The sequence below is a fragment of the Leopardus geoffroyi genome, chromosome B4 (assembly GCF_018350155.1).
Source record: "Leopardus geoffroyi isolate Oge1 chromosome B4, O.geoffroyi_Oge1_pat1.0, whole genome shotgun sequence".
In the NCBI taxonomy this organism is placed as follows: Eukaryota; Metazoa; Chordata; class Mammalia; order Carnivora; family Felidae; genus Leopardus; species Leopardus geoffroyi.
The window spans coordinates 142,144,045-142,168,427 of record NC_059341.1 but is presented as its reverse complement, the minus strand read 5'-3'; the positions used below and the strand labels follow the sequence as shown (position 1 = coordinate 142,168,427).

The following is a 24,383-nucleotide window of genomic DNA, read 5'->3' as shown; positions in this document are numbered from 1 at the left end:
AGCACACTACAGGAGGAATTCACCAAAATAAAAGTAACATGTTTTTCATCCTACACATACAAGAAAGGTCTGATCCGAAGTTATCCAGTGGAAATACTTCATCTCATGAGCACGCCGAAGGTAAGCAATAATGATCTCGAGAAATGCCAAAAAGGCAATGAGCGTAATAGCTTAAAGTGGAGACCGATGAATCATTTCCCAACCTGACTGATCTGAAAAACAGCAAGATACTAAGCGGTAAAATCCTAGAGGTATTTATTTGCACTAAAACATGAAACAAGTTAGAGGTGGAAAACCATGAGGAAAACGCTAGACAAGAATTCCAAAGGAGGACAAAGAACAAAAGGAAAAAACACAGAAAGCTTCGCTAAGTGCAACCTATGGTTGAAAAAGAGACTCCACGCTGCCAAGATGCCAATTCTCCCTACATCCACATCACTGTGCAGACACGGAAGATGATTTCTTGCCTCACTGTTCCTAACAGCAAACACCTGGGAACTGAACTGGACCCTGGCTGGGTGACTTGTGCTCCGACCTTCCACAGGACAGCACTCAGCACTCACCCAGCACCAAACTCCAAAATCGCAAAGGAAGAAAGGTCTCAAGTCAATGACCTCAACTTCCACCACCAGAAACTAGAAAAAGGAGAGCAGATGGAACCCCAAATAAATAAATAAAGACCAAAGCAGAAGTCAATGGAGTAACAGGTAGAAAGAGCCTGCAAAATATGAATGAAATCAAAAGTTGATTCCCTCTTCCCTCATAAGGCTGAACCGAGAAGCCTGTAGCCAGACCTAAGAAGGTAGGTATTCCCACTGTCAGGCACGAGAGAGGGGGACATCATCAGTACAGATTCGGAAAGTACTATTCCTAAGGAAATACTAGGATATTTCACGCAAATGCATTACTTGGATGAAATGCACAAATTCTTTTTTTATAAGACACATACTGCCAAAGCTCACTCAACACACAATTGGTAACCTAAATAGTTACTGATTTATTAAATCAAATTTGTAGTCAGGAAGTTTCCTGCAAAGAAAGCTCCAAACCGAGAAGGCTTTACTGGCAAATTGCACTGAACGTTTAAGGAAGAATACCAATTCTACATGCTCTACACAAACCAGCCCCCAGAACGGAGGAGAAAGTGACGATTTTTAACTTATTGTAAGGCCAACATTATCCTAATACCAAATTCAGAAAGAAGATAATTTCAAGAAACCACAGACCAACACACCACATAAGCATAGATGCAAAAATTAATAAAATTCTGGCACATCATATCAAACGTATTAAAGGAAATTACATTAGGGCCAAGTGAGGCTTATTCCAAAAATGCAAAGTTGATTTTACATTAGAAAACCACTCGGTATAATGATCTTAATAGACAAAAAAAAAAAAAAAAAGGAAAACCACATGACCACCTGGATACAGAAAGAGCATCTGACAAGACCCCATACCCAGTCATGACTGAATGCTCGCAGAAAACCTGAGGCCATCTCCTCAACCTGATGGAGGGCTGGATACAAAGGGCTTACATCCAGCTCGCGCGGTGCCTGACGTTCAAGACTGAATGAATGCTACACCCTCAGGTCGGGAACAAGGCCACTTCCGTGAAATGCTATTCTAGCCGGTGCAGTCAGGCAAGGAAAAACAACGCATTCAGATAGGAGAGGAAGCAGCAAAGCTCTTTACTTGAACAAAAAGATGGTCTGTGTAGAAAATCCCACTACTCTGTAAAAGCTACTAGAACCATCAGATGCATTTAACAAGCTCTCAGGATACTAAATTAACATACAAAAATAAACTGCATTCGTGAATAGTAGCTAGAAGCAATTTGAGGTTAAAATTACTTACTGTTTACCACAGCATTACATTTTTTTGAGGGCTGGAAAAATCTCACAGAAGATAAGCAAAACACTCCCAGTGAGCAGTGCAGACACTGGTCAGAGAAATGAAACACAGCCTGACTAGGTGGAGAGAGGGACCGTTTTCAAGGGCTGGAAGTCTCGATATGAAGGTGTCAATTCTCCCGTGAACGGACCTAAAAATTCAACGTAATCCCAATCAGAATCTCAACAGGTGTGGTGCAGACACCGGCAAGCTGAATCTAAAAGACACACAGGAACACCAAAGACCCCAAAGAGCCCCCACAGCCTGGCAGACAAGAGGAGGAGGACCAAGAGGAGGGCTTCTACTGCCTGGGCTCAAGACTCGGCAGCACGAGAACACGTATGAAGGGAAACGAGCACACGGAGAGGTGCTCAGCTTTACTCAGGAGGGAAACGTGCACGCAGGCCACAGAGAGACACCACCTCCCAACTAACAGAAGGACCGAAATTAACAGACTGACCGGCCCAAGGGTTGTGAGCAGGTGGGGCGACGGGACCCTCACACAGGCTGCTGGAAACGCAAGTGGTGTAGCTGCTTTAGAAAACTGTTTGGCACTTCTTTAAGAAGCTGAGTGCCCCCGCACCATAGGACCCAGCCATGACACCGCCCCACCCAAGAGAAAGGGACCTGTGTCCATCCAAACACCTGTACGCAGACGGTCACAGCAGCTCTCTTTGGAATGACCGACGTATGGAAAAACCCAATGTCCACCCACAAGTGACTGGACAGGTGAGCTGTGGCAGATTCCTCTAACGACACACACTATTCAGGCCTCAAAAGGAGCCAAATCAGAATCACTGTTATACACCGGACAACTACCATTTTCAAAAAGGCAACAAAGTCATGTAACAGTACGGTCAAATCTCAAAATAATTCTGCTAAGGGAAAGAAAGATGCCAGGCAAAAAACAGTAGGTCCTGAACGTTTCCACTTATGTAATACTGTACAAAGTGCAAACAAACTAGCGACAGAAAGTGCTGCCCGTGGCCCGGGAACGGCGGGCGGAGAAGGAACGAGGAAGGGGCACAGGAAGCGTCTGCGGTGGTGGATGAGCTCTTTCACGGGATATACACACGTCCAAATCCTCAAACCGTACGTTTCATCAGGCACAGGTGACCACACGTACGTTGTATCTCCGTAGGCCCACTTCTTTTCAAACAGGAAACTTCCTATGGGAAGTAAGCACTCACAGAGACGTGCGGCCCACCTGCCCTGTTCAGAGGCCCCGCCCTCAGCTCTGTTCAACCCGCGGAGCAGTGGTGCTGCCCATCTTCCCGTCTTTCTTAGCAAGTGGGGAACATACATTTTTTTGGAAGTGAGAACTCTGGTTTTCCGTAACTTAACACAAGCAAGCAACCTAAACCCTAACCGGGACGGGCAGAGGCTCCAGAGGCAGACAGCTCCAGGCTGTCAGAGGTGGCAGCCGGGCTCGTGCTGAGGTGCCCGCCGCCCCCACCCGGTCTCTTATTTCTTCCACCTTCCGCCTGGCCGCCCACCAGCCTGCTCAAGACCTGGGCCCGTGTCTGTCCGTGCGTCTGTCCGTCCGCTCGAGATCGCTGCCCTCCAGCAGCCCCTTGCTGCCGGTACCAGGCCCACAGACCCTCTGGCTGTTCTTGGACACCTTCTCTCTGGCTCAGCCCCACGGCCTGTCACACCTGCCCTCTGTCCCGCGTCCTTCCGCAGGCCAACTCGTGCACCGCCTTCCGCCCGTGCTAGCTCTCTTCTCCCTCCCCGCCTCCTCCTCCCTTTCAGTGGGCCTACCGCACGGTCCAGGGGGACACTCGGTCAGAAATGTCCACGGACAAATTGGCTCTTTCGTCCTGCCAAGGACCCCTGTCCCACCTGGCCAGGTCCACCTCTTCCCACACATGCTTCCTCACCCTTGTAACCCCCGCCATTGCAGGGGCTCTACTGAGCTGGTTTCTCTCATTTCAAGAACCGTCCCCTTCCTGGACCTCACCTAGCTCCCACTCCACCTGGTCTGCTTCCACGGCCAGTAACGGCCTCTCCCTGCTGACCCTCAACCCATTCACGCCCAACACACTTCGAGCTGGTGGCAGTCCCAACACTCAAGTGTTCCTTAAATAAAACTAATATAAAAAAAAATCTCTGATCTATCTTAAAATTAGCACCTTCTCACACTTAAAAGATGCAATGAGACAACAAGCAACAGATCTAGAGAAGTTCTCTGTAGCATGCCTACCCAGGAACAGCACAGCACAAAGGACACAGAAAGGACTCCTACAAATATCAAAAACCAACTTACTCAGAAGGAAAAGATATGAGCCAGTATTTCAGAGAGGAAGAAATCTTGTGGCCAAGAAACATGGAAATCCTGAACTTTTTTGCAGTCAGAGAAATGCACCTCCAGACCATAAGGAGACATTATATACCTAGCAAGCTGGCACAAATTTAGAAGGCTAACGAAGCCAGGTTTGGGCTGGCATGGATCAAGAGGTTCTTACAGATGCCGGTTCTGGGGATCTCTGATGTCACCACAGGTAAAAGCTGAAATGTACATCCCCCAAACCACAGTCTCGCTTCTAAGTGTACAGCCCAGAAAACATGAGTGTCTGTGCACAAGGAGGGAGAAGGTGCCCACAGAAAACCTTCAGAGCAGAGACAGGGCCGATGTCCGTCCACACAACAAGTAGACTAGTGGACTCACCCGGGGGGGGGGGGAAGCAGTAGGTGACACTGAACAGTGACACACAACATGGAGAATCCTGGTAACATGCCAGTGAAATCCTCCTAGACACTAGGGACCGCAAGCTCAAAACAAACCCAAAAAATACTTGGGGCACCTGGGGGGCTCAGTCAGTTGAGTGTCCGACTTCGGCTCAGGTCATGATCTCACGGTTTGTGGGTTCGAGCCCCGCGTGGGGCTCTGTGCTGACAGCTCAGAGCCTGGAGCCTGCTTCGGATTCTGTGTCTCCCTTGCTCTCTGACCCTCCCCTGCTTGCGCACAGTTTCTCTCTCTCAAAAAATGAATACACGTTAAAAAAAAATTTTTTTTAAATACATTTTTCCTGTGTGTGGGTGTATGTGTGTGTGTGTGTATAAAGATGCACAAACTGTTTTTTCTTTTTTAAAGCAAGGGAGAAACAAATACAAAATCCCAGTTAGTGGCGGGGGGGGGGGTGCAGTGGATGAAAGGGAGGGGACGGCAGGTTGGCAGGGCCACTGCTCCACGCTCGCAACGTGGTAAATGACAAGATCTCAGAGTACTTAAAGTCCAGAAATGAATGAAGAGAAAATGTTTGCAACTTTGGAGTCGTGACCTAGAAACACGAACACCCCACGCTGCCTCCCCTACCCCGGCACTTCCGGGTGGAGAGACGGACGGAAGAGGCTGCTGCCATCAACAGCGAAAACGCGCTTGCAGGAGGAGACACCGAAAGCCTCACCGGTTATATGTAAATTCCACATCCATGGGTTCAAAGTTATATGCTCGTTCAAATTCTGGGTTAAGTTTAAGAGTTACTTCTTCTTCGTGAATCTAGAAAGGAAACAAACAATTTAATTTCCATACTTTACATTGGATTCGTTGGGACAATCTTCTGTCTTTATCTAGCAACACATCATGAAACCCTTTACAGATTTGAGCTACGCTTGGGCATTTTAAATCCCTGCAAAAATAATCAAGAGGATTAAATCACGGTGTTGTTTGGTGTCGTTACACTGTCCACACGGGAGGACCTGGTCGGTGGACGCACCCACACCAGCACACTTACTGAGCTTCTCACTGGCTGCACCCTAGAGATCTGGGCTCTGGGGAAACAGTGTGCCACACAGGCCATGTCTCTGAAGAAGACGAGAAAGCAAACAATGACCAATGCAGCGAGGGGTACCTGCCGCAAAAGCACCTCCATAAAGAGGTCATTCCAAGACTTCCCCTTCCAGAATAGGGAACTACGCATCCTGGGACCCTCCAGCCAAAACTAACGCCTGCACAAAGCTGTTCCTGGACAGGCGGGGCAGAAAGGGAATTTCTAAGGGAGCACGGGAGGAAACAAACAAACAAAAAAAAAACAGGAAGGAAAGCCCTGAGTTGAAAAGGGGTGCAAACTGAATGAGGGCTGCCAGGTGGCGTGGGCTTCACGGAGGCCAGGTGACCGGAGCCGGCTCTGGTTTGTGACAGGAGGCCGGCAGGCACACGGGTGGTGGAGCTGCCCCGTCAGCAGGGCCCCTCCCTGCAGCAGAGCAGAAGCCACAATCCCTGTGGACGGAGGGGGAGCCCGGCACGGGTCCCCAGGTTTCCCAGGGATGGAGACAGATGAATATGAATCTGTAATTACAGACCACCAAGCACACAAGGAAGCAAATCACCAAGAGTGAGGGTCAGCAAAAACAGCCATCACAGATCTGGGCCCGAAGGACTTCACACACTGACAGTTATTTCTAGAAACCTGAAATACTACATATGAAATTTCTTAAAAAATCCATAAAGAAAAAGATAAACAAACCTAATATAAAAACTAAGAGGGTAGGATACGCAGGTGGCTCGCGGTCGAGCATCCACTCTTGACTTCAGCTCAGGTCACGATCCCAGGGCCATTGGGATAGAGCCCCAGGATGGCTCTGCACTGCGCATGGAGCCTGCTCAGGATTCTCCTTCTCTCTCTCTCTCTCCCACTTTGCCCCTGCACCCCCCCCACCCCCGCTCATGCTGTCTCTAAAATAATGAAACAAAAAAACTCACACCTCTCTCCCTCCAAAAAAAAAAAAAATCCAGGGCACCTTTAATAAATCAAGCAGACGGGGCGCCTGGGTGGCGCAGTCGGTTGAGCGTCCGACTTCAGCCAGGTCACGATCTCGCAGTCCGTGAGTTCGAGCCCCGCGTCAGGCTCTGGGCTGATGGCTCGGAGCCTGGAGCCTGTTTCCGATTCTGTGTCTCCCTCTCTCTCTGCCCATCCCCCGTTCATGCTCTGTCTCTCTCTGTCCCAAAAATAAATAAACGTTGAAAAAAAAAAAAAAATTAAAAAAAAAAAAAAAAAAAAAAAATCAAGCAGAGTGCTTGGAGATGAAAATCATGCTCAATGAGATAAACTAAGCAGGAAAGGAGGACATGACCATGTCTGTTTCCAGGCACATGCTCCTGGCAACAAGGAGGCCCCTCTGTGGAGGTGACTATGGTGGCAGGGGTCAGTGCTGGGGCCCCCCGGACTAGCATGAGTACACAACCTGCCAGATGCACAGTGGCCTCACTCTGGAATGTCCCCACCAGCTGCTGCCAGGGTGAGAACACTGGGCCGCCTGTCAAGGAAGAACCAATCTGACATCAACGGAGTAAGTAAGTGCTCATCCTGGATGCGTGTCCTCTGCCCACCACACCACCTGTGGGGCTCTCCTGAGGGGCTCCTGAACCATCATGGTTTCCTATGCCACTGCACTGGCCAAAAATGAAATTCTAGAGAATCAAGCACAGCGATGGGCTGAGGCCTGTAGAGTTTACTAACTCGACCACGAATTCCACCACTCAGAGGCAGATGACTTTGTGGAATATCCCACCGAAGGATGAGTAAGGGTGCTCGACACCCCCAAGGCTTCAGTGTGGGTTTGTCAGCTTATGGTGCTGGCGCCCCCCCAACCAGTGTTCAGGACCCAAGGGGGCCTTGTACCTTCAATCTCTGGCCCTGCTGCTTCTGAGGCTTTAGTCCCCAGGGCTTCCTCCCTGAGGGGCACAATCGGGTCTACTCTTTGGAAGCTAAGACTGTGCCAGTGGCCATAATGGTAACTCCTCATACCTCTTGGGCGACAGCCAGAGTGGTTACAGCCGGGGAGGTTCAGGCTAAGTGGCCACCACTCTGCAGGGGGAGAGAGGGCAGCTCGCTGTGCCGCCACATCCCTGAGGACAGTCAGCGGGAGCAGCTGGCAGGGCGCCAAGGGTCGGCTCCTCCCCAGTCGTCCTCCGGCACTGGTTTCACGACCAGCTGCACTGGCCAGGGCTGGCACTGGTGTGCTGGTGCAGAATGCGGCAAGCGTGGCTGCGGAGGCCGGATGTCGCCCCTCTTGCAAATCCTTACCAGACCCTTCTAGTCCCCGCAGCCCATCCCCACTCCAGAGGCAGGGCTCTGGTGCGTCCTCAGTTAGTTTTCTGCCTGAGGCAGTGAGCAGGCTTCCCCTGACCCTTCGCGGCAGTGCTATGAGCAGGGTGGCAATGGAGACCAGCTGCCGAGTCACACAACCTTGCGGTGGGCCAGGAGGGGCTAGAAAAGCCAACAAATCTCCACAGAAGCAGTAAGAGCTGTAGACTTTTAAGTGCATTTTTCCTTCTGAGGCTCTCTCTTCTGGAGCACATTCAGGATGCCCAAATTTGACTAAATGCAAACATCACAACTTACACATGATATATTTAAAAGGTGAATATGGCTATACGGCTTACGTGATTGAAAATTATAGGACTTAAAAAATTTTTTTATTTATTTTGAGAGCACGTGTGCGAGGGGTTGGGGGGGCGGGGAGAGAGACAGAGAGAGAGAGAGAGAATCCCACCCAAGCAGGCTTTGAGCTGTCAGCACAGAGCCCAAGAGCCCAACGTGGGGCTCGAACTCCTAGAACTGTGAGATCACAAGCTGAGCCCAAATCCAACTCAGACACTTAACTAACAGAGCCACACAGGCACCCCAAAAAGTACGTACTTTTTAAAAAGCTATTAAGTTCTCTTTCTGCATCAAGTTTATTTAAGTATTTACTTTATCCTGCATCTTCTGAAGTACCGTCAAAGCCTGGAGAAGCGCCTCTGCCCCAGCCAGGGTGGGCAGGTGACCCCTGACTGGCCGCAAGGGCTGGCCCAGCACTAGCGGAGCAGGCGCGCCTCTCACCTCAATCACATAGCCGATGTACTCGATGACATGTCCGCTGTACTCTTGGCTTTTTAAGACCAGCTTATCACCTAGTTAAAAAACATAGCATGACATGTAAAACGATAAAATCACAGAGCTTTGCTGCTGTACTATAAAATCAAACGCCGTGAACAAACGTCAGCGGGGGTCAGCTGCTTAGGAATCGTGTCACCACGGCCAAAGTGCAGGGCTGGGTGCACGGAAAACTCTGAGCCAAAGCAAAGGAAGGGAGACGACGGGACTGCAGTATTGCGGTTCACACGTTCTCCCCCGAAGGGGGTCAGCGTCTGCGGTCCCTCTAGAAAACGGGACACATAACAAACCCACCTGCGTACAGAGAAGGCCTACTTTCAGCCAGTCCTGGGACCTCCAGAACCAGCAAGTCCCCATTTCTTTTCAAGGTGACCCCACTCATGTTATACTCTTTCAGTTCTATTTCTGCATGAATCTCCTCAAGCCAGAGCAAAGTCGAAAACTTCTCCTTGTAGTTTGACATGTTCAAAAGCTGAAAAAAAAAACCCCAGCAAGTTAGTGAGAGCAGAGTCACATGTCCGACACGCCCGTATCCAGGAAAGCGGCGGGCACTGGAGCCGCTGTGTCCAAGCTGCTGAAACTCAGCGGACCGGGGAGAAGGCAGCTTTCAAACACCGACCACCACCAGCATGGGACAGTGGCCCGTGTACCCCAGGGAGCCTCGCGACGGCCCCGGCTGCCACCTGAGAGCTGCCAGGCCCTGGTGCAGAGGGCCAGGGGAGCTGTGTGGTCTCTGCATTGAGGGCATGGAACTGGGGTCCAAGGAGGCCAAGGTGGCAGAGCGCCAGGAAGAGAGAGCAGCACAGAGGTGTGGAGCACTTTGGAGGGTCCCCTCCGGGCTGTCAGCCGAGCACTGGTCAGTACATGAGTATAGGAAACCATGTCATGTTGGGACACCCAACTAATGGGATAAGAGCAGGGCTCGACCAGCACCCGGGCTGCCACCATTCTCTGGGGTGGGGGCCGTTCTGTGCATCGTTGGACACTTACCAGCATTCCTGGTCCCTACCCACTTGCTGATATTCGCGCCTCCCCCCCCCCCCCCCATCATGACAGCCAAAAATGTCTCCAGGGCTGAGAGCCACTGGATTAGATGGAATAATTCCTAGAGCTCACACAGGATCAAGAACAGCGTGGTTCCCATCAGCCCCAGTGGAAAGGCTTGTAATAGACGAGACGTCAGACCTAGCATTCCAACAGGTATTGGACCCACCTAACAAAGCCTTAAAGCCAGGCTTGAAAGTATTTGTTTCCAAGTAACTTAACTGCGTCCCAGAACAAACTTAAAAATATTTTCAGGAACGGAAAAATATCCAACAGCTGACAAGATAAAATCCAGAGTGTCTGGCATTGAAAACTTACAAGGCTTAGGGGTGCCTGGGTGGCTCAGTCGGTGGAGTGTCCGACTTCAGCTCAGGTCATGATGTCGTGGTTCATGAGTCTGAGCCCCACGTCGGGCTCACTGCTCTGAGTACACAGCCTGCTTTGAATTCTCTGTCTCCCTCTCTCTATGCCCTTCCCACTCTTGTGAGGAAAAAAAAAAAAAAAACAGCTCTCTCTCAAAAATCAATATAACATTTAAAAAAAACGGTCAGCAGACTTAGAAAGAAACAGAAACTACAACTTACAATGGGGAGAAAAACCTCTCAACAGAACCAGATATGACATGTACGACAGAATCTGCAGACAAGGACACTGAAATAGCTGTTCTTTGAAGAACCAGAAAAGACTGTGCACGTGAAGTAGACACACAGAAGATCTAAAAAAGAGCCAACTGAACCGGTGGAGAGGAGAACTATCATGTGTGACGTTAAAGCACACTGGATCAGACTACACATTGCCAAAAAAAAAAAAAAAAAAAAAAAAAGGGACTAGTGAACTTGAGGACTGGCAATAGGAACCTTCCAAAATGCAGAGGCAAGTCCTGAAGACATCTGAGCAGAGCATCTCTGAGCTGCGGGGCGGCTCCAAGGAGCAACGGGAATCTGGAGAAGGGGCTCAGCAGAAAGACGATCTGAAGACAGAATGGCCCAAAAATACCCCAATTTGAGGAAAACTGTAAGTCCATAGATCCAAGAAGTTCAAGGAACCCCAAGCCCAGAAATTGGAAGAAAACTGTACCAACGCATGTTGTAAATTATTATTATTATTATTTTTTACAACTAGTTATAAGGAGAAAATCTTAAAAGCTGCTAGAAAAAAGCACACATTACATGCAAAAGAACAAAAGGTAAGAAGGAAAGCAATGAGCCAGAAGACAGCAGAGCGGCCTCTGCAAAGCTCCAGCCTAGAATTCAAGACCCAGCAAAAAGATCTTTCAAGAATGGAGGTGAGGGGCACCTGGGTGGCGCAGTCGATTAAGCGTCCGACTTCAGCCAGGTCACGATCTCGCGGTCCGGGAGTTCGAGCCCCGCGTCGGGCTCTGGGCTGATGGCCCAGAGCCTGGAGCCTGTTTCCGATTCTGTGTCTCCCTCTCTCTCTGCCCCTGCCCCGTTCATGCTCTGTCTCTCTCTGTCCCAAAAATAAATAAACGTTGGAAAAAAAAAAAAATTAAAAAAAAAAAAAAAAAAAGAATGGAGGTGAAACACTCTTCCAGACATACCAGGGCCGAAAGAACCGCTCACTCGCAGATGAGCACCAAGGACGTTCCCTTTGTTTAGCAGAACAAGGACCCCATGGGGGGGTGTGGGTCCACGCAAAGCAGTGGACCAAGAATGGGAATTACATGGTAGGCGTCAGAAAAGACTTCTCTTTTAAAATGCTTTTAGAAGATAACGGACGATATATATGTAAAGTAAACATGGTAAAACACAGCATGAATCTCAGAGCGTACGTATGTAGAAGCCGTATTTATGACATTAGCAAAATGTCCAAGAAAAGAGACCGGGAAGGTGCTGCCATGGGGGTCTCACCACGTGGGACACACTAGACCTCTAGATGCTTCAAGCTTGTGCTACGCCGACACGACACCACCTTCCACACGCAGCTACTCAACGCTGCACTGAAGTAAAGTTAAAGAGAACTGAAGACTCCATTCCCCTGGTGCAGCAGCCACATTTCAGATGCTCCACAGCCACCTGTGGCCAGCGACTGCCATGTCAGAGAACACAGATACAGATACAGAACATGTCTATCACAGCAGAAAGTTCTAGTGCATAGCGCTGTCAGAAACCCTGAAGCAACAGGACACACGCTGCAAAAGAAAAGTTACCAGCCGAGAGAGGAGATAAACGGAATTACAAAATAAAAGCAGAAAAAGAAAAAAAAAGGAAACAATGAACAAATACAAATAGCAAAATGATAAATTTAAACAAAGTCATATCAGTAACCACACAAACGCAAAAGTAAAAACACCACAATTAAGGCAGAGACGGTCAAATAGGTAAAAGAGAAAGAACCAACTGAGTGCTTCCTATGAGAAACACGTTTTGTTGACAAAATTTTTTAAATATTTATTTATTCTTGAGAGAGAGACAGAGTGTGAACAGGGGAGGGGCAGAGAGAGAGAGGGAGACACAGAATCCGAAGCAGCTCCAGGCTCCGAGCTGTCAGCACAGACCCCAACACAGCGCTCGAACTCACGAACTGTGAGATAATGACCTGAGCTGAAGTCAGACGCTTCACTGACTGAGCTACCCAGGCACCCCTTTAATGTCTATTTTTGAGAGAGAGAAAGAGAGGGAGACATAAGGCTCCAGGCTCTGAGCTGTCAGCACAGAGCCCGACGTGGGGCTCAAACTCATGAACGATGAGATCGTGACCTGAGCTGAAGTCGGACGGTCAACCGACTGAGCCCAGGTGCCCCGAGGAACACACTTTAAAGATAAAGTCATAAATGGGGTATCTGGGTGGCTCAGTTGGTTGGGTGTCCGACTTCACCTCAGGTCATGATCTCGCAGTTCGTGAGTTCGAGCCCCATTATCGGGCTCTGCGCTGACAGCTCGGAGCCTGGAGCCTGCTTTGGATTCTGTGTCTCTCTCTCTGCACCACCCCCCCTCACTCTCTCTCTCTTCCTCGAAAATAAACATTAAAAAAATTTTTTTAAAAAAGACTTAAAAAAAAAAAAAAAGGTAAAATCATAAACAGGTTAAAGGTAGGACAAAAGAAACACCATGTTAACACTGATCAGAAACAAGTTGCATAAGCTACACGAGTATCACACAGAGTAGATTCCAGAACCAAGAACACCAGGAATAAAGTGAGACGTTTCATGCCGAAAAAGGGGCTAACCAATGAAGATGACATGATAACCATGAATATTTCTGCCCCTAATTACAGAGCTGCGATACAGGAAGTAAAGACCGATGGCCTGGCATGGACAAACAGACACGTGTCTACAGCTATGAGTGAGACTTGCCTCTCCAGAAGTGGTGGGACAGGAGACAGATGTCAATTAGGACACAGAAGATTTCAACAACACTACTGACCAAAACACCCTGATTTTTACAGAATAACCCACTACTAACGGCACAAAGCATGTTCTTTTCGAGTGTGCAAGAAATACTTAGCAAAATAGATATTTTAAGCTATGAAACAAATGTCAATAAACATAAAAGAGAACAAATGAAACCAAGTAAGCAGAGGAAAGATAGTAAGAATCAGAGCAGATATCAATGAAAAAAAAATAGAAACAATAAAATTAAAAGCTGACTCTCTGAAAAGATTAGTAAAAATTTATAAACATCTAATCAGAATGATCAGGAAAAAAGAGGTGCAAATTACCAACGTTATAAACAACTTCATGCAAATAAGTTAGCTTAAATAGTAACAAAGTCCTTTAAAAAAAAAAAACCCACAAAAGCTCACTCAAGAAAGAAGCTGATTTGCCCTATCACTACTAAAGAAATTGAATTCCTAATTAAAAATCTTCCCACAAAGAAAACCGACCTGAACGCCTTGCTGGTAAATTCTGTCAGAGATTTAAGGAATGAGTAGTACCACTCCTACATACACACTCGTAGGAAAATAAAGAGGAGGGGCCACCCCAAGCCATTCTAGGAGGCTCACGCTACGCTCGAATCAACACGGGACAGAAGCGTCACGAGAAAACCACACTACAGACCAACGTGCCTCGTGAACACAGATGAACACGTGTGCACACACGTGAGTGCTATCAGAGGAACAGAAGGCTGATCTAACATCTGGAAAATCAAAAGAATTCACCACGTGAACAGACTGAAGAAAGAACCACACGATCCTCGCAACAGAGGCAGAAAAAGCAGCTGAAACTCACGAGATGGACCATTTTCAGGTGGACAAGTTAGCGCACCGAGCACGTTCACGGTGTGGTGCGGCCACCTGTAATGACAGCCTGACCCGGTCGGCACTGCCTCCCCCGGCCCCCTTCTTCCGGCCCCTGGCTGGAAGGCAGCCCGCCAGCCTCCGTGGCCAGGTGTCTTGTGACACACAGCCATGCAGTGTGGGACTCCTCCTGTGTAGCATCAGTAGGTGAGCTGAGGAACGCGCTCCCATGGCGACGACACAGCCCTAAGAAGCAGGGACACAGCAGTACCAACTGTGACAGATGTGACCTCGCCTCACGGCGCTGAATCCCAGGTGTCGGTATGGCCGCTTCCTCCTGGAGGCCCCCCGGGGAGAAGCACGTCCTCCTGCCCGTTCTTCTCCGAGAAGCGCCACATCCCCGCCATCACGGGCCAACCGGCCCGTCCACCTCCCGGGGTCCGACCCTCCTGGTGCCCTCCCACAAGGACTCCTGGGCTCCGCTGGGTCACCTGGAAAATCCAGGGTCATCTCCCCCACCTGCCGAGTCCCCTCGACCATGCGAGGTGACCCAGGTCAGAGGTGCCAGTGTGAATCGTGGACATCTTTTGGGAGCCGTTCTTCTGTCGACCACACAGACGGATCTCAAACCAAAAGAACTACGCCGAGTTAAAGGGCCAAAGAAAAAGAATAGGATTCTGTTTGTAGAATTCCAAAAAGGAAACAAAAATCTGGCGACAGAAAGTGGAGCACGTGAAGCAGAGAGATGGGGTGGGGGCACACAGAAATGCTGGGGGGACAGACGCATCCCTCATCTGCACCGCGGTGACACCCTGTGCTCATCAGAGCATGTGCCCACACTCACGCGGGCTGTGGGGACGCTGACCAAGGGCACGTCTCACGGGCAGTTACACGACTCAACAGACCACACCCGCGACACAAGTCTGGAACGTTCAGCCTCACAGCACTTTTCACAACTGGTACCATCAACGTTATCGCTTCAATTTTCATCTGCGAACTTCTGCCTTCATGAGGAAGGTCCCTTCCCGGTGCCCAGGCTCACGTGAGGGGGAGTCAGGGACACACAGGCTCTCATGATGGTCCAGTCACTTGGCCTCAGGGTGTGCCCCCTCCCCGCAACGATTTCTACGGCCAGCCTGCTGCCACGGAACCTAGTTCAGACCCGGAACTCATTACGGATACTACAACGCCTTCCCAACAAGCTTCCCTGCTTCCAGTTTGCGGCCCGCTCCATCCACACTCTGCAACACTGGGCCCTCCGAGCGGCCCAGCCGCGCAGGGCTGTCCCACCTGCCCGGTGTCTCCATGTGCTACGCACCGTATGTGGCCTCTCTCTCCCTCTTCCAGAAGGCTAGCAAGTCTGGGAGGGGGGGCCCCTCCGACCTGTGCCTCCCGAACGCACGCCACGGCACCGCGGGAGCCTCCCCTGCCCGGCCGCTGGGGGCCCAGAGCCTCCCGGGAAGGAAGGGCCCCACTACCCCTAGGGGCAGACAACCACTCCCCAGGGCCCCGCTTCCCCCTAAACCTTCTTTCCTCTGCGCACAGCCCCACGTCCACCTGTTCTCCCCTGCCGCACGTGCTCAGCGCACATAAGGGCGCCCTCCGGCTGCTGTCTGGTCTCCCCGTCGTCACCTGGACACTGCACAGGCTCGTGGACCCCCGAACCCCATGGGAAGTGCCCTCCTGTACACCGGGCAAGCGCTCTCCCCACCAAGCGGATGGACACTTTCCTTTTGCCTGGACTTGGTTTCCATGTGCTCACAGGAATGTGCTCCCTGTCCCTGGGCTCCTTGGTGCCACCCCTCCCCTGCAGGGGCCCCGCTCCGGGTCTGGCTTCAGCCACCACCTCTAACAGTGGACAGGCTGGACGAGACTTCCTCCGGGAGCCACCAATGGGCCCGAGCACAAGGCAGCACCACGGCACCTGGCAAGGGCGGCAGCTGTGTGGCCCTGCCGTCCCGGCTCTGGTCCCTGCCCTGGTCCCGATGGCTGCAGGGCCTTCCCACACGTGACGCCTTCCCAGCTGCTGAGAATCTGACCCTGGAGGGAAAGCCACGCCAAGCAGAGACAGGCTGGGCTGCCGGCGTCCCCACAACTAGTGTCGGCGGCAGGGGGACCTGTCTCCCATGAACTGGAAATTCCCAGCCAACTGTGGCAAAAAATGAACCCGGGTAGGGCTCCCCCTGATTCCGTCAGAAAACTCAAGTTTTTTTCTCAGTGAAGAGTATTTTCTCAGACCCTTTCCCTACCTCTGCGAGTAACGGCTGAAAAGTCAGAATGTCGATTTTTTGCTCCACACATTTCTTAAGTCTATCTGGTATTGGGTACTGTGGAAGGAAACTTGGAAGTTGTCGCCTTGAGTTCCTTAAAAAAAAAAATTCCCAAGTCAAAAGTAATTCTTAATCACCCACACGTTTTCCACCAGCCCTTTTCACTAGACGCCCTTGTCCACTTCAGAAAGGCTGAAGGTCAGTCAGTAACCGAAACTAACACGTGGACTGCTGGTGTCCATCCGTAGTTTGCAAACTCAGCTGCTTTGGGGCCCTTTCTCTCCCTGGGCCCTCTCTTGTCCTCAAGAGGAGAGGGGCTGCAGCACCCAAGGGCCCCTCGGATCCCGTGAGTCTGCAACAGCCACTCTTAAGCTTCCCCGCAGCTAGCTCTTCTGCCACTTCGAGCCTGTCAACGCCAGAACCATCCCCGCAATGCTGCAGGACCACAGGTTCGGTAGAGGCTGCTCTGATGGGCCCTGCCTTTCCGGTTTCAGCCTGGAGCTTCTCTGGGGAAACAAGCCTCGGCTCGTCCCGGAGAGGGAGGTGCGCAGGTGTCACCGAAGCCGGCCACCGCCAGGATGAGGAACATCACTGCTGCCATAGGTGAGTCTGATAGAGAATGACCAGGAGGGAAGCAGCTGGAAGAGACAGTTGGAAAGACGACAGGGGTCACACGGGAGGTCCGGTGAATCTTCGATGCCAGGCTGTCCAGCTGCGTGAAGTGAAGAAAGGCACTGGGCACTCCTCCCTCATTCCAAGTCCTGCTTCCAGCTTAGGCCTGAGCGCAGAGGGTGGGACACCCGTACCCCTGCCTCCTTACTCCACAAACGGTCACCTCGGTTGTACGTCCCTGTAGCTAGGCTCTGGACGGGAAGGCTGCTTAGAGAGAAGCTCCGTGGCCGAAAGGCCCCTGGAAGCGCCAGAGCCACCAGCAGCAGCACCGGGAAGGACCGCCACCTCCCAGCTGAGACACGGGTTGTGGCAGGAGCTCCATCAAAGCACGGTGCGAAGTACACGTCAAAACTGGAGGCGTTCGGTAAGTGGCAGTAAAGGATTAACTACGCACATGGACAGCATAAAGGGGACAGGATCCTCACCACACGCACATTTAGATAAAAGGCCTGAACAGTGTCACGACTTGGCCTCAAAATGCACGCTGAGTTAACAAAACATGTCTGTTTACAGCCTAAAACGGTTGGGAACTCAGCTGAGAAGGTGCTGGCACAAAGAGGCCCTCAACAGACTGGCTAAGCAAACACAGACAATGCCATTCTGGGCGGGGAGCTAAGGTGGCAGGACGTGTGTGGTGGGGTGGTGGGCAGGTGCAGGTGCTGGGAGTTCCAGGAGGCCCACGCCAACCAGGACACTCTGGGTCACTACCTTGCCAACAGGAAACCGGTGTCTCCTGGTTTAGAGACACTCCCACACAGCAAACAGGGAAGCAGCTGACCAGGGGACTGTTGGTCTAGTTCACTCCTCTAGTTAAAGCCAAATGATAACTAGAAAGTTGCCTGGCATTCCACTATGTGACAATCTGGGGTTCTTAAATGTTCCTATAGTTAAGGCCCTATCATGCAGGATGTTTTCCTGCCTATAGGCTATGGTAACTGCTCTCCTGTTCCACGTTCCATCCCCAGAACACGTCCTTCCCACGACCAACCATTCTTACTCCTTACTGATCGTTACTGATCACTCCATGTTGGAAACTATGTCTTTTACATATCTCACCTCATTTAATCTTCGTAACCAAGTGAGGGAGAGACTATCGTTTTATGAATGAGACTGAGGTTCAGAAAGGCTAAGAAACGAGCCCAAGGTCACACGGCACCTTGGTGGCAGTGCTGCATTCAAATAATGATATAACCCCAAAGCCAACCACATACTACTCTAATAGTTTTTTCCTTTAGTCTGCAAATTAGCAACATCCTTCACACCTTACCTTAAATTGTTACTGGGCAAAAATGTGACCTGACATTCAGGGTTTTCTAATATTAGAAGGGAAATACCCGTTACTCCAGGAACTCTGGGCAGGACCGAGGTTAAACCTGTCAGTTCCTACAGCGGGGGGGGTGGGGGGTGGGGGGGGAGTCTTCACATCACTGAGCAAAGTCGGGAATCGTCCTCACATCCCTGTCCGATTTTCCGGCACCAAACTTCAAAACAATCTGCTTTGTGGAGATTTCTGGGTCCAGCAGCAGCAGACGGAGCATGTTGTCCTGTAGCACTTTCTGGAAGCCTCTCCCTCAGTCCCTGCCTGGGCGGTCGCCCACCAGCCACATCTTGTGGCCCCCTTGCTGACGGGTGCCTCTGGGTGCCCGTGTGGGATGCGGGATGTCTCAGTAGCCAGGCTGGGCTGCTGGGAACATAGGAAGCTGGGGGGTGGGGTGGGGAGCAGCCGGGGTGGAGTTGGGGGCGGAGGGGGGGCACAGCCTACTACTCCGTCCTCACACTGTAGAGCCATTCTGCAGACAAAACTTGACGAGCATCGTGAAAACACACCCCTCCCCCAAGTAAGGCGACTGAAAGAGGCGCCCGCCACAGTGCCCCCCCACCGCTGCTCTCCCAACAACACAGCAGCCACATGCGTCTCTCACACCCCACGAGCGCACTGTGGATCCTGAGGTCTTTTCTGCTCACGGTACCTTTTCTGTGCGGTCACAACAACTGTAGTTTTTGTGGATGTTAACGTGGGAGTAGTTTTAGACTTCTTCCAGGAAAACGGTTCTCGGACGGCTATTAGAGACTCCTCCCCGCTGACCACGTTCACCTCCAGGAACCGCCCGATCGTGAAGCTGGAGAAGCAGAGGAGGAGGAGCTCCCTGCAGCGGCCTGGGCTCCTTGAGAAGACAAAACGCATCAGAGTTGTGGTCAGAAGACAAGCGGGCCTGACAGAGTTTCCCTTCGTGCGCGTGTGTGACACGGGCTACGAAACCACGGTCACCCCTAGTTTTTACTAATTCTTCTCAAAGGGAAAAAGGAACTTTCAGAAGCAAGGAACATATCATTTTCCTATGATCAAATCAGCCACATAAGCTGTAATTCTCAAACTTAAGAACAACAGGAAAGACAGTGTCGTCCAGTTTTAATCAGAACACGTACAATGTTACCAGAAATCTTGTTTTCACTTTGCTCTCTGCCCAATTTCCTCCTGCTGCTGTAATTCAGGTTCTACTGGACGCTCCACACACTGTGCTCACCTACTGCCTTTTCACAGATCGTCACATTAAAGGGATCCTTTAAAGTGGTGGCACCACATACTGCTGACTGAAGGGCAATCTGTGTGAATGGTCAGTCATCCATGGGTTTGAAGCAAGGTGGCGGTTTAATCAGAGTCACATTTTAATGACGACGATGATGATTTATTTATTTTAAGAGAGACTGCACACGCACAAGTGGGGGAAGGGCAGAGAGACAGGGAGAGAGAGAATCCCAAGCAGGCTCCAGGCTGTTGGCACAGAGCCCTATGCGGGGCTTGATCGCACGATCCTGGGATCGCGACCTGAGCTTAGATCAAGCGTTGGACGCTTAACTCACTGACCCACCCAGGTGCTCCCAGAGTTCCATTTTAGAAAAGATTTACAATTAGCAACGTAGAGGACTACTGAGAAAGGAAGAGGCCTGCAGCCCAGATGCCCAGCTGGCAGGACCAGCAGGTGGTGGGGAGCAAGCAGGCAGGGTTGGGGAGCTCGGGATCCAGGAAAGGAGGGAGAGGAGGAGAAGGACCCTCAGGCTCGCCTGCCTGCTGCATGCAGCCTGCACAGGGAGGGAGGCCTCAGCCCCCTGCCCCGGGAGCCTGCATCGGGGCCAGCTGCCCAGGTGGAGGTGGAGGTGGAGGGCAAAAAGGCCTCAGCTGAGGGAGCAGGAGTGCGAGGGGAAGGGAGGAGCAGAGGCTGAGAGTGCACAACAGGACCGAGGGTCAGAAGCCGGGTGAACAGGGTGGGGGCAGCGGGTCAGGCTTGGGGAGCAACTCCTTGGGTCGGTAAACTCACTAAAGCCATTTTCTCCCCACTGATTTTTCTCAAGGTTTTGTCTCATCCAAATAGTTAGGAATATTCTATAACCTCCAACCTAGAAGTATCGCACGGGAAATCTACAGAGACGAATGTACAAATGTTCCCAAAGTAAACTCCCTCCCGACCCTCCAGCCACGTACTTTGCGTCACACGTGATCACGATGAGGGTTTTTCCACCTGGAGGGATGAGCCCTCCAGGGTCCAGCTCCGTCGCCTGCTTCCTTGGTGCTGCCTTGTCTTTGTCTCCGTTTTCTCCTTTACAGGTACAGTCATCTGGGAGATGGAATTTAAACCAAATGAGACCAAGGGGTAGGCTGCTCCTGACGGCAGGTGCTCGCGGAAACGAACCCTCACCCACAGACAGGCACGCACACAGCCAAAGCACCAGACAGCGGCGGACAGCGGACAGCCTTTCCCGAGTTCAGAACTATTCACGGGAACCGGCACGTCTGAAGCACTTCTGGGATCTGTCGAGCTATTTCTGCTCTTCTCCTCAGCCACAAAACATCAGAGAAGAGCCCAGAACCAAAAAGCTCGCAGTATAATCCGTTGCACCGGCTGGAGTGCTCTGGCCACTCGGGCCCCCGACCCCCCCCAAGAGCAGCTTCACTGTCACGCGGGCCCAGCAGGGCACACAGGCAGCCAAGCCCCAGCCGGCCGAACACGGTAACAGGTGAAACGTCTACCTGGAGAGATGTCTCCGTTGTTCACCAAACTGCTCTCTGACGCCTGAGAGGTTTTGTTTTTTTGGTGGCTGTCTAGAAAGTTAATATTTTTATCTGAAAAATTCTTCTTCTCAGGAATAGGAACAAGAGACCCTGCCGGGCATGTCTGGCCTTTATCCAGCATTTGAAATCTGAATTGTTTAGCTTTATCCCAGCCAGCCAGCTTACAGCTGACTAAGTTTTGAGGAATGTCTCCTTTATTCCTGGAAAAAGAAAATGAGCCATGAATACAGATAAGATCCTGAAGCTAAAATAACCAGCTACCATAAAACACAGAATTCAATCTGATGAGTGAGAGATGACTGTAAATAACCTTTGAAAGTAAAAAGAATATTTTAGGCTGAAAAACTAAAAGATTTCCATAAAGGAAAAAATGAACAAAGTAAAGTTGGTTCTACAGAAATTCTTTAAAAAATTTTTTTTAAATATTTATTTTTGAGAGACAGCACATGAGTTGGGGGGCAGGGGAGCAGGGGAGGGGCAGAGAGACTGGGAGACAGCGGATCTGAAATGGGCTCCACGCTGACAGCACAGAGCACGATGTGGGGCTTGAACTCATGAACCATGAGATCATAACCTGAGCCGAAGTCAGATGCTTAACCAAATGAGCCACCCAAGCGCCCCTATTCTACAGAAATTTTTAAATCGCAATTTAAAACCTGTTAAATGTAACTTTATTTGAGCGCTAAACTTACTCTATCCAGATCACCATATTTTTACTTTCTCCTTCTTTTAACGTTCCAAAATTTGTCAACCTCGTGACTTCGATGTCACCTTTGTTCTTCAGTAAAAGTGCTCCACAGAACTCGTCGGCAGTCTCTTCAAAGGCAGAGGAGTCCCTGGAGAGAGCACCCATAGAACAGCATCACTGTGGCAGGTGTCCTAAAGCACCACTCCCCCTTGTCCCCAGCACCCAGCGAACTGGGATGGGGAAGACAGCAGGAGGAACTGCATCCGGAGAGCAGAAGCTCGGCCTTTGCGCTCATCAATTGGGACTGTCTTTTGGACATTCAACTGGGCAGGCAGACTGTGGGTGTGAGTGGGGAGCACACGCGGGGCCAACGCTGTGGAATGGAGTCCAGCTCACGGAGGGAACCCACACACACAGAGCCTTGACGCCCCGTGCTGCCCCCAGCAGCCTCTTCTCTGGGCACAGGAAACCTGAGTGGGGTGACAGCACCTAAACTCTCCCAACTCTCCCAGGGCAGAAACACGGGTCTTCTCTGTCCAAGGCAGTACTCCTGGGGCTAGAACGGAGCTGGGCACACAGAGGGCATTTGTTGAGCTTGTGAAAGGCGGGACAAACTCGGGAAATGGGCACTGACTGCCCACTGGCTGTGAGTTCCCCGGGATCCAGCAAATTCCCTTCATCCACCGCTCACCTGCTGACCCCCTGCTCTGACCAGCGTCAGCAACGAAGCGGGGACACTTCCCTTGCCCGTGAAGATGACTATTTGAGGAGGTCAACAGTCAAGGGAGAAGCCTCACGCGATCCGTCTGGGATTAGAGGGACCCTCCCCAAGGAGAATGAGCACCCCCAGACCCACATCTGAGTCCACTGCAGCCTGGGGGCCACCTGAGGAGACTCCCCAGAAACTGACCATCCACAGCCGGGGAGCCCACTGGTGGTGCCCCTGCCCACTCAACGATGCTAGTCCACACCCACTGTGAGCCACCAAAACAGCAAATCGGTCAGCCACAGGGCATGTTAAAAAGCAAATGTTTAAAAAAACCCAGATTGGGCAATAAGAACCTAGAAGAGGAGACAAACCGTAAGTCTTTCCAATGAATATACTTGACCCTGAGGCCTAAGATGGCAACTGCTTTCTGTCGACGGTCAGTCATGGACCGGTCACCGTCCTACAACCCTCCTGTGCCCAGGGCAATCAGGAGCCCAGTTAAATGCAGTGTTGTTTTCAAGCATTTCTGAGCTTAAATGAAGAGCCAGGGAAGCGCCTGTTTTCACGACATGGGTGTTTCCTTAAATTGGGCGGTGGCTCCAAGTGACCAGTTGCCCACTGCTGCCCCAGGGCTTTGGGCTGCTGCCTGGTGGGAGCAGGACAGAGCTAGCAGGAGGCCCAAGAGCCCAACTCAGGTGCGGGCGGGAACCGCTCTCTCCTCGTGGCACCGACCCCAGGCAGCGAGTCCTGCCTGTCTCATGCTCGCACCACTGGGTCCATCAGAGGGAGCTGACACTAGAACTCCTGTGCCTCCCAGGCCTTCTTGGGCTGTGAGAGGAGGTGAGGGCAATGCATCTGGCTTCACCGCCCCACAGGTGGGCCTGAGTCATTCTCCAGCGGGAAGCAGGGTCCTGTGGGGCAGGGGAATGGGGGGCACTGAGTGGCCAAGGGTGACAGTGATTGCTAGATAGGGTGGGGCAAGGTTCCCCCATGGCGGAGTCTCCCCACCCCACACATCTCCACGGCCTTGAGCCAGGCGGTCCATCCTCCTGAGTGTCACGTGCCATCCGTGACCCAGTGGCACTCCCCGCGGTGCTGCTCCTCACAGTCCCCACATGGGCCCCACTCCCGAGGTGCACGGACAGAGGCAGGTGCTCAGCGCAGAGCAGGACACAGGACACAAATTCCTTCCGGCATAGAACCTGCATTCTAAGTTTATCCTCTAGGAGAGGACAAACAGAGTCACTAAGGGACACGTAGAGCAAGCTCACTGGAGGTTAAGTGCTAAGGAAAGAAAGCAGGCAGAGGACAGGGCAGGAGGCAGGGCAAGGCTGCCGTTCACACTGGGAGCTCAGGGGAGGCCCCACTGTGTGTCATACACACACGTGGACAAGGTGGGAGGTTACTGGGGCCATAGAATGAAAGAAATTCAACAATTCTAAGAACCTACTATGTTCAACACTTTTAAAAAAAACGCCAACCTGTGAAAGACGAACAAAAGATATAAGAACCCACCAGAATGTGAACACTGCCAATAAGACTAAGGGTTAAGAAGGAACCATTAACTCGAACTTCAATCAGACACAGAGACCGCTGAAAACCTTCCAGAAGATACTCTCCCTTTAACTACCCAGTTCAGGATTTGGACAGGCTATGACCTGAGGTTATTCAAGCAACTCTTAAAGTACACTTATGTTGGGCCTCTCCCTTCCCAGAGAAGAAAGCCATTTCCCCATTACCGTCTTTTCACTGGGGTCATGCACAGGGCTCTCCAGACGTAGCATGACTGGCTGCTCTCCACCACCACGGCACTGACCATGTCATGTCTTCGAGGCACATATCCTTCAGCAAGTTTCAGAGAGTCCAAGGTGAAAAAGATGCTGTCGTCTATCACCCCGTTTTTCCCACAGAGGCTAGAAATGCAGACCTGTGAGCACAGCAGCAGACAGCTGTTCAGACGTGTGCG

General features: G+C 51.2%; 1 protein-coding gene across 3 annotated transcripts in view; it reads right to left on the bottom strand.

Annotated features, from left to right (window-relative positions):
- The window catches only part of MOV10L1 (Mov10 like RISC complex RNA helicase 1), a 73,224-nt gene that overhangs the window by 28,315 nt on the left and 20,526 nt on the right, over nt 1-24,383 (bottom strand). For all 3 annotated transcript variants that reach the window (XM_045462619.1, XM_045462617.1, XM_045462618.1), the window contains exons 5-13: nt 24,157-24,344; nt 21,713-21,856; nt 20,979-21,220; nt 20,433-20,565; nt 18,922-19,116; nt 16,259-16,373; nt 9,063-9,240; nt 8,715-8,785; nt 5,298-5,389 (exon numbers count right to left, since the gene is read on the bottom strand). In XM_045462619.1, the coding sequence (XP_045318575.1) occupies nt 5,298-5,389; nt 8,715-8,785; nt 9,063-9,240; nt 16,259-16,373; nt 18,922-19,116; nt 20,433-20,565; nt 20,979-21,220; nt 21,713-21,856; nt 24,157-24,344 (1,358 nt within the window). The remainder of the gene's footprint in view (nt 1-5,297; nt 5,390-8,714; nt 8,786-9,062; nt 9,241-16,258; nt 16,374-18,921; nt 19,117-20,432; nt 20,566-20,978; nt 21,221-21,712; nt 21,857-24,156; nt 24,345-24,383) is intronic.